Source organism: Chlorocebus sabaeus, chromosome 15, assembly GCF_047675955.1.
Source record: "Chlorocebus sabaeus isolate Y175 chromosome 15, mChlSab1.0.hap1, whole genome shotgun sequence".
NCBI classification, from domain to species: Eukaryota; Metazoa; Chordata; class Mammalia; order Primates; family Cercopithecidae; genus Chlorocebus; species Chlorocebus sabaeus.
The window spans coordinates 64,706,285-64,720,448 of record NC_132918.1 but is presented as its reverse complement, the minus strand read 5'-3'; the positions used below and the strand labels follow the sequence as shown (position 1 = coordinate 64,720,448).

The 14,164-nt window shown below is 37.4% G+C and overlaps 1 protein-coding gene across 5 annotated transcripts in view; it reads right to left on the bottom strand.

Annotated features, from left to right (window-relative positions):
* KCNH8 (potassium voltage-gated channel subfamily H member 8) overlaps positions 1 to 14,164 on the bottom strand; it is a 396,050-nt gene that overhangs the window by 256,560 nt on the left and 125,326 nt on the right. The window contains exon 1 of one of the 5 annotated variants that reach the window (XM_073023636.1): positions 7,506 to 7,686. The exons of the other annotated variants lie outside the window; for them this stretch is intronic. Coding sequence (XP_072879737.1) covers positions 7,506 to 7,512 — 7 coding nt within the window. The 5' untranslated portion in view covers positions 7,513 to 7,686. Of the gene's footprint in view, positions 1 to 7,505; positions 7,687 to 14,164 lie in introns of those variants that run through there. 5 annotated transcript variants of the gene reach the window in all.

Here is a 14,164-nt window from a genome sequence, read left to right as displayed (position 1 = left end):
TTCTGCAGTTAAACACCAGGTGAAGCCATTAATTTATATTTAGGAGCCATCTGATATAAAAGTCTATTTTATTGTAGCTGCTGCTGTATTTGTTTAAAAGAATGGCTGGATTATGTATGATGTGCTGCTCTCATAAGTTACACATGGAATATAATAAAATATGCTTGCTCCTCTGTATTCTCCCAATAGTTTCAGAGTCATGATTTCCTCCTTTTTTTTTTTTTTTTTTTTTCCCCTATGGTATCCCATTTCATTCATCTGCCCCAGTGTCTATGCCATGGCAATACCATTTCAATAGCTGATCACCAGGCTCTAGAAGACCTGGGATCTAACCACGGTTCTAACATTAGCCATGAAACGATAGGGAAGTCAATTAACCCATCTGGAACGTGGTTCCTTTCATTGTAACATTCTCACATCCTTCATTCCAGTAGTGAATACAGTGACCCCAAAAATGCTGAGACAATAAATCAACTCAAATGTTTGTAATTCATGGAGAAGCCTCAAAAATAAGCCATACCCATAGCGAAACACTGCTATCCTCATCATCCCAGAATGGTTCTTAATTGAAATTTTATCTGTGGTCACCATTTCAGATTGGGAGCCTTTTTCAATGCTGTAGCTATGATAGAAATAAAAAGACTATCGGGCTAAACTAATAATCAGATCTTATAGAAAGTAATAGTGGGGATACAAAGAATGGTATGAATCTGACATTGTGGTTGAAATTTTAAAGCACCTCTCTCTCAATTGCACCTCTCTCTTGCAAGAACATCACCAAATCATAACCAAGGCTATTAATTTTCCTGAGAATATTTTATCTGTGTACTCAGACAAGTATCATTACTGTCTCCAAAGAGCCTTTGCATAGGTGCACCAAAGTATTTTGGAGAGAGCCAAAACCACAGCATGAGGTGAAAGCCAAGGAAATAGCTGTTGATATGGGAATATTCACTGATCAGCCTTTGAGGCACAGCCATCATTTCACATTATATTCTAGAAGAACTGAAAGCTTACTTTGAGATTTGTCTTTTAACTTACAGTGATGTGATCACTGACATTTTATAAATTCAATAAAACTTCATTAATTCAGATCTTTCTAAATTCAAGCTTTGGAATGATTTTACATGAACTAGACTGATGTCTACCTTCCCAGTGCCTATATGACAAATAAGCTTATGAAGGAAACAGTGTAAAGGGCATCAAAACTATTTCCTTTTCCTTCCTTCCTTCCTTCCTTCCTTCCTTCCTTCCTTCCTTCCTTCCTTCCTTCCTTCCTTCCTTCCTTCCTTCCTTCTCCCATTCATGTTCAATGCAAGACCCTTTATACTTAGCATGCTCTCTTATCCTCTGCTTCTCTGCTTTCCTAAATCTTTCAAGCAAGTACTCCACCCTGGATTTCTAATGACACCTTCTACCTCTTATGAATGCAAAAATTCAAGGCTATTCTCCAGTATCTGGCTCTTCCTCTCTTACCTGTGGGCACAACGATGATCAACTCTCTCAGTCAAGTGCAATTCAAGCCCAGTTCAACAAATCTCTCTTAGGGTTAAGGTGAGAGGTTGCAAGTCCCTCAGCCTCAAATTCAGAGATGTAAACAATTTATAAGAGCAGAGTTAGAGGGCAGACATTTCATGAAAATTTCAACTCCTTCTTTATATAGCAGTAGTAATTACCATGTGAGTTGGAGAGTGCCAACACAGATGAGACTCTGACAGGATTTAGGTTAATGACACCTTTAATTTCTATGGATAAATACAATCATGGAGAGAAAACAAGGTTTTTACCTTATATGGGAAAATCTACTTTTGGAATTGAATAGTTTTACACAAAAGCTCAAATCTGGTGGAATGCCCCTTGTCTCCATTTTGGTACTTTGTTTTTCCTTCATTGGGAAACAAGGATGCAGGATAACTTGACTTGCTAATATTTTTGTTGTTTATTTCTTTTTATTGAGGTAAAACATACATATATAGTTTACCACCTGTGCCTTCTTGTTTTTTAAGAGAAAGTCTTACTCTGTCACACAGGTAGGAGTGCAGTGGCATGATCACAGCCTACTTTAGAGTCAAACAATCCTGCCATCTCCCAAGTAACTAGGACTACAGACGTGAACCACCATGCCTGGCTAGTTTTAAATTTTTTTGTAGAGATGGGGGTCTCACTATGTTTCCCAGGCGGTCTTAAACTCCGGGCCTCAAGGGATCCTCCCACCTTGGCCTCTCAAAGCGCTTGAATTACAGGCATAAGCCACCATGTGCAGCCCATCTTTACCATTTTTAAATGTACAGTTCAGGGGTAATAAATATCTTTATAGATATTTTTCCCTTCATCCCCCTGCCTCCCCTTCCTAGTCTAGGGTAACCAACAATCTACTGTCTGTCTTCATAAGATCCACTTTTTTAGCTCTCAAATATGAATGAGAACATGCAATATTTGTCTTTCTGTGCTTGGCTTCTGTCACTCTACATAAGGGCCTCCAGTTTTATCAATGTTTCTGCAAATGACAGAAATTCATTCTTTTTTATGGCCAAATAATATTCCATTATGTATATATACCACACTTTATCTATCCATCCTTTGATGGGCACTTGGGTTGATTCCATAACTTGGATATTGTGAGTAGTGCTGCAATAAACACAGGAGTGCAGATATCTTTCATATATTGATTTCCTTTCTTTTGGATATATACCTGGTAATGGAATTGCTGGATTACATGGAAGTTTTATCTGTGGGTTTTTGAGGACCATTCCATACTTTTCTTCATAGTGGCTGTACTAAGTTTTGCTAATATTTATAAGTATTAGAGAACTCATATGCTTTCCAGACACCACTAATATATACTTGTCCATAGATAAAAACTCATAATAGCTAACTAAAAATAATGTTTCTAGTATGGGTTCATGGTTTAGTAACTTAATAACCTAGTAACTTAATACAAGCAGGTATAAGGAAAATTGAGTTGTGAGTGGTTCCATTCTCTTTAGTGACTGTGCTGTCATGATGGGAAATAACTGCATTGCTCAATATAACACAATAGGTCAAAGTGAGTTATGGACACATTTGATGTTCTCTTGTTTCTAATATCAAGCAGGAGTTTGAATAAATTTTTAATGATAAATACATAACATCTTGATTTTTTGAAATTATAGCAACAATATAATATCCCAAGGGTTAAGAGCATCAGTGTTATACGACCTAAACATTTTCAGGTGTTCCTCCTAGTTCACATAAAGTCTGATGAATCTTATTCTGTACAACCATTGTCTCAGTGCTACTTAATGATAAAATAACAGGCTTGCCAGTTTTTAGAAATTAGTCCAGAGAAAATACATATATATATGTATTATATATATACATACGCACATAAATATATAAAATATATACACATATATAAATATATACACATATATAGACATATACACACACACACACACACATATACATATTGGGGTGGGAGTGGGGAAGAGCTGCAGTTGAGTACACAAGGCTGCTATTAATTGTGGCTGGGTGAAGGGACACTCATTTCTTCAGCAGAAAGAGTGGGGCAGTAATTCAGTCCTAACTGAATCTACTAGAAAGCTCCAAGTTGCCCCTCCTCTTTATCATATTTGCTACTGTTTTGTTCTGGTTTCAGTCATCTCTTGCCCACTTTTCCAAAGTACTCTTTCTGCCTCTAGTCTTCCTCCCATGCTACTGCCAACAATCTTTGAAAATACAGGATCCTGGTTAAAAACACCTGCCAGCTTTTCACTATGCTCAAATCAGCACACATTCCAGACTCTAATCAATATGGAAAGTGTATTTCAAGGGAATCGAAAATACGGGAATGAGATGGACAGTGCAAAGAGGTAAACTAAAAAAAGGTGTCATGTTAAAAAGGAGGGGAATGTTCCCTGGAATACACAAAGCTGCTTGGCAAATAAGTCTCTACAGCATCCTCACCAGCTCTTCCTGATGTTTGTACTACACTAAGAGATGAGTAATGGTTCTTTAGAAAATATGAGGTAAAAGCTTCACCTTATCTGCAGTGAACATTTCTTCCAGGGACCATCTATTTACAGTGCAGCCCACATAGGTTGTAAGTCTTTGCTCAGCCCTCACTGAATTTATGTTGAGTCAATACCCCTTCTCCAAATGCCCTAGGATACTAGTGAGCCAAAGTAAATGGCACCGGTGCCCTGACCCCTTATGTAACAGTGGAGGGCAGCGTGGGAGTAGACAGGAGATGAACTGAGACAGCTGGAGAGGTCCCTGAACTGGGTGGTGGCTAAGGACCCCCTACATTTCAATGTTTAATGAAAAACACAATGGGTTTTAAATTTCTTTTTGTGTTAAAGAAAACATGGGTAGAATGCACATACAATATTGAGTTGAAAAAAGACTGGCAGAATACACATAAAATCTACAATGGTGAATTGTGAATTATGGTTTAATTTCCTTTTCTTCTCAGCATCTTTATTTTCAGGTTTTCTAGAATAAGCATGAAGAAATATATAGTGGGATTCTGTCAACTCCAGTGATTTGAGGTAGAGATGTAAAGAGTTCAAGACTGGAGTAATAAGAATGATGAGGTCATATTTCTGGGGAATAATTTTTTATATATTGATAATTTGAAAAACAAGTTCTAATGGATACTTCCATTTCAAACTTTTGAGAAGAGTGCTCAATGTTGAGTCTGAATATCTGACAGAGAGGGAGGGAAGGGGAGGAGAGGGGAGAGAAGGGAAGGGAAGGGAAATCAAGTTATGCCTAACAGAGTTAAACGTCTCGCTCTGTCGCCCAGGCTGGAGTGCAGTGGCCGGATCTCAGCTCACTGCAAGCTCCACCTCCTGGGTTTACGCCATTCTCCTGCCTCAGCCTCCCGAGTAGCTGGGACTACAGGCGCCAGCCACTTCGCCTGGCTAGTTTTTTTGTATTTCTTAGTAGAGACGGGGTTTCACCGGGTTAGCCAGGATGGTCTCGATCTCCTGACCTCGGGATCTGCCCGTCTCGGCCTCCCAAAGTTCTGGGATTACAGACTTGAGCCACCGCGCCCGGCCACGCGCCAAGCTTTTAATCCTCTTTTCGTTTTGATCCAAGTTACCTTTCTCCTTAAACAAAAGTACTTTATTCATTTCCCAGGTGTATGTATAGCCACTGCTCAGAAATCTCTAATAATTAGGAGCAAGAAGAGCCTGGAAACTCCAGGTACAAAAATATTCCCATGACATGATTTAGTCAATATGTCCAACATCCTTGCTCAACAAATTAACTGGGGTTATTGACCAGTAGAACTAATACTTGCTTTAAGAAAACCAAATTGGTTCTCATGGTAAACACAGATAATTCTTACCTACAATTGAAAGGAGTTTCCATGTACAGTTAAACACAGATTCAGCAGCAATAGTTTTATAGTAGGAAATGGAAAAACTGAGTACAGTCCAACAAGAAATGGAGATAAAGAGGCCCTGAAAACAACACACACAGCAAGGACCTGGTGGTTGCTGTATTCTGTGAAGAGTGTATTATGTGCTAACACTGTGCAACACGTCTTGCATGTATTATATCTAAATTTCCCACTGATCAACCTGATCAACATTTTACTGCACTGAGCTATATTTTACAATTATGGAGACTGAGATGTTTAGCATTTTCTTTAGGTCACAAAATAGTCCTGTGAAGAACTGAAATTTAAACACAAGTCTGAGTTTGATTTTCTAATGTTGCCTTACTATTAATGTAATATTCTGGGGATGATCCTCTTCTATGGACAATGTTTTAAACATTGAGTTTGGAGTCAATTTAATTCTCCGTTCTACACATACTATAGGACATGATTACATATATGCTCTAAAAAATATCCTATTTTAAGTGAAAAAAGTGCAGTAAAGTCTCTTTATAATAAAAAGAATTTCACTCTCAAACCAAGAATAAGAGTAGAACCACTATTTAAAACAAGATTCAGCTATTTTAGTTTAAGACTGAAAAACATCCTTCATTAAGGTATATGTGGTGTTAATTTTTAAATTTGCTTGAGTATCCAATGAGACTGGGATCAGAAAAACACCACTGGTGCTGCTGCCAGTCCCAGGTTGAGATAGAGAAAATGTACTTATACAAGCTTTGTGATTACAGTATCTAAGTGTAGTTACCTAAGTTGCTAACACACAAGGCACCATATTCTGACCTCATTCACAAAGCTTCTGCATGCTTCTGCCTTCCAGTATGTTTTGGCTTCTTGCTCTCTTGGGAAGTTTCAGAAATGGTGATCTGTATACCATGGCACCTCTGTGTAGGATGCAGAGCAACATCCCCTGGATTCACCTGCTAAGACTGGAAATAGTAAAGAGAACTGAGCCCCAATTAACGTCTGAGTCATGGCTCTATCTTTTCAATGATCCTTTGGAGAAAAGAAGGCCACATGTGACGGACAATTGGTAGTGAGCAGAAAAATGTCTCATCTGACAGGTTTGGTTTCATGATTGCTACTTCTAAGCCACTTCTTTGTGAGAACAAGGCACTGAAACCCAAACCCACTCTCTCGATACTTTTCTTTAAGAAAAGCAGTTTAAGATTTCTTCAAACTTGCAATTGTTCAGTGAGAAAGAACTTGCTTTAAATGAGAATTTGAGGATTAAGTTAACCCTCTCTAATTGCACAAGGCTTTAGTCAGAGGAATCTACGGCCTTTGCAGAGCAATGAGAATAATTGTTGGTGCCAATACACATAATGTCTATATGAACTCAGCAGTATTATAAGGATCTGGGACTCTGGGATTATCTAGTTTAGGATCCAAAAGAAAACATTTGGAAATTACATTGCAAGCAATTGGAAATAAAGTTATTCATTCATTCAGTGGATATTTATTGAGTGCCTGCAATGGCAGGCACTGTTGTTAACTGTTTGGATATATCAGTGAACAAAACAGAATAGATCTCTGTCTTATCCCTGAACGGACTTATATTCTAATTGGAGTGAAAAACAATAAATTATAAATGCAATATATAAGCAGATTGTATAGTTTATTAGAAGGTCTTAAATGCTATAGGAAAAAAGAAAAAGGAGAGCAGGGTAAAAGGAGAAATGTAGGAAAGTGTGGGAGATCAGGCTGTAGGATTGTAGCATGACATTCTTAAAGAATTATTCATGAAAATGCTACTTAATGTTGCTTTTCAATATTAATGAACTATTTGTGTGTTATTCCAGGTCTTCTTAAAAGCAAACTATGAGAAGACCATGATGTGGTTTTGACGTCAAGTGAAGGAAAGAAGAAGGAAGAAAAACTGGATGAAAGGAAGTGTCTAGATTGTAGCACAGTTCTAAGCAGTTCCTCATTTCCCAGGAACAGACCTGTCTTAGCAACCCTGCCTCATTCAGTCATTGGCTGGAAGCAGTCCATGAAAACTTTGGCTGATCCGGTGATGTGTTTCAGAGCACCGCAGCTGGGGCCATCAGCCAATTACTCTCCTGTAATCAGAGACACCTGAGGCACATTCTGAGTTGACACAATTAGTATAGTTTACCTCTCATATTTTTGGCAGAATATCATCTGTGCCCCCTTCCTCTTGTCATTGCACCTCGAAATTTTACTGGGAGCCAAACCTCCTTTCTGCTTGCAGCCTTGGTAGAACCATCTGGTGCTCTGCAAACCCTCACTGGAGGAATGGGCAAATCATCCAAAATGAAGCAATCAGTCTTTCTCTTCTGGTAATTTTAATCTTGATTTGATGAATCCGAAATCAAAAATGAAGAAATTATGTTCATTCAATAATGAAGCCTGGAAAAAGCTTTCCAATTATTTTTGCTACCTAGACCTTACAGAACGACTGCTTTTTGTCTTTTTCAAGGCTTAGATTCTCATTAACTTCTTTGATTTGATAAGTTATGGCATATATTTTTCATTAAATTATTATTTTTGCTTAATATGATCAGAACCAATTTGTGTTACTTTCAAAGAACACTAAATACAAAACTGTATCTTTAGAAAAGAAGAGTCAAGATGCAACAGGAACATGCAGGATTTAGATGGCGTTGCACGTGGTCAAGTCCCTGGATTCATCTTCTAAGACTGGAAATAACAGTCAGTTACTTTGCCATTTACTTGCTGAATATTCTCAGGTACAATTTTACACCTGTTTATACCACATCTGCATACTGTATATATGGCTAACTCTCATGGTTAAGAGCTCTGAGGAGGCTAGGGTTAAGAGCTTTGAAGTATTATATGCATTTTAAATAGTTATATAAAGTAAGGGCTTTACCTGTATCTGTAATGCTTTATTTATTTAACCATAAAAACAATCATGGACAATTATGGCTTAGTTTTAATATATCTTAAAGTTAGGTGGCAGTGTAAAGTGGATATTTGTTGCAATAATTTCTCTTTTGTGTATGTATGAAACATTTCATTGTTAAATGAAGGAAACACATATCACACATATACTTTAAAAATGGAGAATTCAGTGTTTCTTTGAACATCTAATATAATGCTAAGGTGAAACCTACAAAGGCATTTCAGATTGCTCGAGTTAAAAAAGATCTTAAAGATGATGAGATGGAACTGTTTATTGTAAGGATGAAAATCATGAGTTCAGAGTGTCTCAGTAAATTGAAGTCAAAGATGTTAATTGTTGTAAGAGTTGGGACTAGACCTCAAATCATGTGACTCCCAGTTTCACAAGCTTTCTTGTGAAAACACAGTGCATTTCAACATATGTTAAAAGAAATTACCAAAGGAATCATTATCACAGGAGTGAATTATCTATTTTTGACATATTAAAAAGGAAAAATTATACTTCTATATATTGCTATTATTTTATTGATAGCATAAGCTAGGACATGTAACAAATTCAACTTTGACCAAGTCCTTTTTAAGAAATTAGTTGCAGAATTAGAATTTGTGTTTAAAAGGTTAGACAAATACAGTGAAATGAATGAAAAATACATCCTATGTAAGAAAGCAGAAACATTGAGATGAGAATTTGGAAACAGGAAAGAAGTAAAAAGAAGTGGTTAAGGATCTCATGACAATTCTCCAGTGTATAAATATATGATTACAGTTTTAGGTGACAATTTAGCACTTTCCAAGAATATGCAGACAACAAACATACTGAACATTTCTTCCATTGTGCAAACTCAACTCTTAACGAAGGCTTGTGAACACTGTGCCAGATTGCCCTGAGTCACAACTTGGCAGACATGTGAAGCAAAACAGACATCTTCCTCAACTTACTGCTTCTCTCCCAAAATAAAGTGGACACCTCACCAGAACTTGAGGCCAAAACCCGGTGCCCAGGTAGGCGTCACTGTACTCAGACTACTCAGGTGAGGTATTAGCACCAATAAGCTTATCCTTGCATTACTCAACAGACATCTGCTCTAACACAGAAATCGTTTCGTGAAAAACAAATTTGTGCAAAACATTTTCCCATACGATTATAGGCACTTTTCTACAACAGAAAAAAAAAATACATTTTGAGACCATATGTGCCATTAAGAAATGAAAATTCAGAATCCTTCTAAACTGTGAGGGTTCCAATTGGGTATGCAACTTAACAGATTTGGTTATTCATCTTCAAAGGTCAGCAAACTTGTTCTATAAAGGACCAGAGAGTAAATATTTTTGGTTTTACAGCGCATATGGTCTCTGTCTCAACTACTCAACTTTGCTTTTGGAGTAACAGACAATACATTAAGAAATGAGCATGGCTGTTTACCAGTAAAACTTCATTTAGAAAAGCAGGCATCCTGCCAGATACAGGTCATAATTTGCCAATATTTGATGTAGAAGCCTAAAGATTACTGTATGCTGGGAGTTAATTCTTGATTCTTCAGAGATTTAAGAAGACTGTATACTACCAAAGTAATAAAGAAGCACTATTTGTTAGTGTAAAAATCATAGAGACAGTTTTGCTTGAGAAGGAGCCTAGACTATGTCATAGTGGTGTCTTGTAAAAGATCGTCCAATCAGACAACACTGTTTTCCTACATAAAGGCTAGTCATTTGCTTTCCAATTTGATATTGAGCATATAAGTAATTATCCTTCACTTGAAAAATAGCGTTGGCCATCAATGGCCTAGAGGGATCTCTGATAAGGCTTTTACTTCGAAATTCATGAGCGGAAGCTGCTTTGGGAATTATGGCACAGAGTAGGAGCTTTCTGAGCTGCATTACAAAGCAAAAGATATGTAAATCAGGAGTCTAAAGAAGTGAAATGGAGATATTGGTCTGAGTCTATACAGAATCAGATCAAAGCAACTAGAATGTTAAAAACGTGAGAAATGTCCACTCTGGCTATCTCTTATATGTGTGAAAAAGAATAGGTACTTTAAAAAAATCACTGTAGACATTATACAGAGTGTAACAATCTTAGGCGGTCAGTGATTTTTTTTAACCTCAAAACACATTCTGAGTTTAATGTTTCTCCTTTTAATAGTATATTATCTTAGTAGCATTTTTAACAAGATTTCTTTTACTGTTTCACTCCTAGTGTAGTTCTGAAAAGGTAATTTTTTTTAAGTAGTGGAACATGATGTTTCAAAAGATAATCTAGGGGACTCAAAATTGCGAAATTTTGGGAAAGTAAAGACTTCAAGAAAAATAGCTCTCCTTATCATAGAGGATATCAGCTCTCCAGTGATAACTTGCTTATATTGCCAATTGGTTAAGATGGTCCAAGTTATAAGTTATTTTTTTCACCTAAAGTATTTTTTATAATGATGCTTCTTAGATCTTATCAACAGTGCTCTGTGAATTAGTACATGCTTAAACAAACAAACACATGTAAATCAAAATCCACACCCTAGTCCTTTATCTTTTCTAATCTCAAAACAGATATAGCTATACACACAACAAAGCATAAAAAGTCAGATTAGATGGTTTCTTTAGATGCACAATTTAGAGTCATTCTTGATGCTTCCTTCTTTCTCATTCCCCAAAGTAAAGATGTTGCCAAATCTTGTTAATTCTAGTAGCTAAACCTCTGAAATTGGTTTTAAATGCATTCACTCTTCAGTCTTCACTGGCTACATCCTAGACCAAGCCAGAGCTTCTTAACCTTTAGTGAGCATCAGAATCACCTGGATTGCTTGGGAGAACACTTGAGTGCTGGGCCCCATCCCCAGATTTGATTTGTAGGTCTGGGCGGCACTCAATAAATTCCAGGGTAATCTGATGCTGCTGGTCTTCAGATCACACTTCGAGTAGGACCTGCCTTAAATGACCATCATCTCTTATGTGGATTACTCATATGGAGCAAAAATTTTCTTTGTTAAATGATATTTTCATCATGTGACTTTCCTGCTTAAAAAACTTTGACTGTACTAAGTTGACTCTCAATAGCCTGAGCATAGTCAACAAAATCCCAAGTGATCTAACTTGGTTTACCTACCTTCTCCTATGTGATACACAGCTATCTGCCCTCCAGCTAAACTGGCCCTCTCTCCACGTCTCAAATAAGACAGTCTCTCACAAGAACTTTGCATACGTGGCTCTCTTTGACTAAAATGCTTTCATTCTTTCCTCCATATAGTCAATTTCTACTCATCCTTCAAAAGTCGACTCAAATATCATTTCCTTGCTGAAGGTTTCCTTGAACTTCGTATTTGGTGAGATCCCCCTGTTATTGTCTACCATAGCAGCCTGCAACTTGCCTTCAAACTACCGAATATGTTTGTGTGATTATTTGATTAGTCCTTCTCTGTTAATAGACCACAAGGTACAGGAGGGCAAGGTTTATATTTTCCCTTTTCTTGTACTCTCTTATGTGCAAAACAGAGGGCCTGACCCAAACATAACAGGTACTCTAAACTCTGTGTTCAGATACTGAACAAAATTATTGTAAGATGAATTCAAACTTTGCAACGGTAATGCTATTGGTTACAAGAGTGACAATTAAAATTTACTGAGCACATATTATGTGTTAGACACTGTGCAAGGCACTTTACACTTCACTTAAGCCTATGAAACAGATGATATTACTGTTATTGCCATATTACAGAAGAGAAAACTGAGGTTTGGGAAGTTGAAGTTAATTGCTCAACATTACATAGTTCATAAGGGACAGAAGCCTTTTGGTCTGGTAGATATGAATGTAGACTCTGAGAGTCAATACAACAAGCATTTATGTGTTTCTTTATATTTTCTATAGTTTACTTTCTTTATCTGATCCTCTTAAATGCTTTTAAGAGCTAAATATTTCTGCTTGCCTCTTCAGGCAAGATTAGATATTGTAGGGTTAAACAGCTTGGCTAAGATCACCTACAGCACCTTGGTGACTGTGCAAGGACTCAAACTCGAGTCTTCGTACACAGAGGTCATAATTTTTTCCAATCTAACCGGCTAGAAATAGTAAAAAATGCTTTCTATGATTTACTACATTTTTCTTCTCAAATATGCATCTGAAAATGTGAATTCCTTTGAACATCCTGCAAAGTTGCTGAAGGCCAACATTGGACTGCTTCTTAGAGTGCTCTTTCAGCCTTCAGAGATATTTACACGCCAAAGTTTCTAAGCAGAGTAAAATACTTATTCTTTTCACATTCAGAGAGGTCCCATTGTCTCCATCATCAGGCACGGGGATTTCTGAGTTGTGTGCAAGTTGCTGGCATCAGCGCATTCTAGCGGCTGTCTTCTTGGGTGCTTTTCCCTGGCCTTTTCTTGCCAGCATGCTCAGGGGACACACTCACTTCTCTCAGCTGCCTTTTTTGTTTACCTCCTCTTTGACTTTATTGGCCCAACCTCCCAGAGGCAGCTGTGACAGCCAGGACTGAGGCAGAGCAGAGAGATGTCAATGAATAACCCTTCAGACCGCCGTCCTCATGCTGGAATTAAAATACCTTAGAACAACCCGGTCACTTCCCATGCAAACAGATGTTAATTTATCAACCCAGTAGAAACTTCCAGAACACCAATCACTCTCTCTGTGTAAGATAGAGAATTGAAATATGTTTTCCAAGTAGAGAAAAAGAAAATATTCCAGCAAAGGAATTAATGTCTAGAAACAGAAAGAAAAGTGAAGGGTGAGGTCAGAGGTCTTTCTTGGGAGGAAAGGTAACCATAAAGTTGAAACAGAAAAGCAAAATGAGTTTATGTGACAATATAGAGAGACGTATACAACATCTCAAGGTTATTCTAACATGGAAGCAGTATAGGGCTTCAATTGAAACAGCAAGAAAAACTATTTATTCATTCGCCCATTCAGCAAATAGCATTTACTATATATCAGGAACTATTCTAGGCACTGTAGATAACAAGATTAATATGGTACCAATGTCACCCTCAAACATGCATAATGAAACAGAGATGTATAAAGAGAAAGTGATAACACAAGGTGGTGCCTACTGTGATGCATGGAAACATCGTGTGAAACAGAAGGTCATAGTTGAAAGTCTCACAGATGAAATAGGCTTGAATTGAATCTCATAGTTTTATTAGCTTAATATGAGGATGGAATTTGGGAGTGGGGAGTAGCATTCCTGGCAGGGGGAACACCGAGTACAAAGGCACAAGGCAAGTTAGGATATGGAAGATCTTTAAAAAACAATACTATGAAATAATTAGGCTGAAGTCTGGGATATGCTGACATGGGAATGAAGAGAAATGAAGGGAACAGGGATAGAAAAAGGGAAGGATGAGTTTAAAGATATTATAGGCTGGCAGTAGTTCATAAGTGGCTTTATATGCCAGAGTGAAAAGTTTTTATTTATCCTGAAAGGCCATGAGGAACCCCTGAAGGCTCTGTCATAAGACAGTAGCATGTGTTTTGTGGAGAGGCACACTTGGGGATTGCAGGACACACTTTAGGAAGACAATTTTGGAGACAGTGAGGAGAAAAGACTTGAGGGTGCAGAACTGGAGGTTGGTCTACAGATTGAGAGGAGTTATTATAGCTCTGTACCAAAATTGTGAGGGTCTGACCTAAGACAGTGTCAGGAAGGATGAATTTCTGGTGCCAGTGATTGTGTAAATTTGATGGATGACGTAGAGTAAAGGCTCATCACTGAAAAATAAAGCACTATTTTAATATAATTGTAGCCAGTCGATATTATATAATTATTCATGCTGCTAGTATAGTTTAAGCATGTGTAAATGATGTAACTTTTTGTGTTGATTTTCTAATTTCTGTTCAACTCAAGAGACATAGATCCTCTTGGCTAAGACCTCACAGAACTTTTGTGAGAT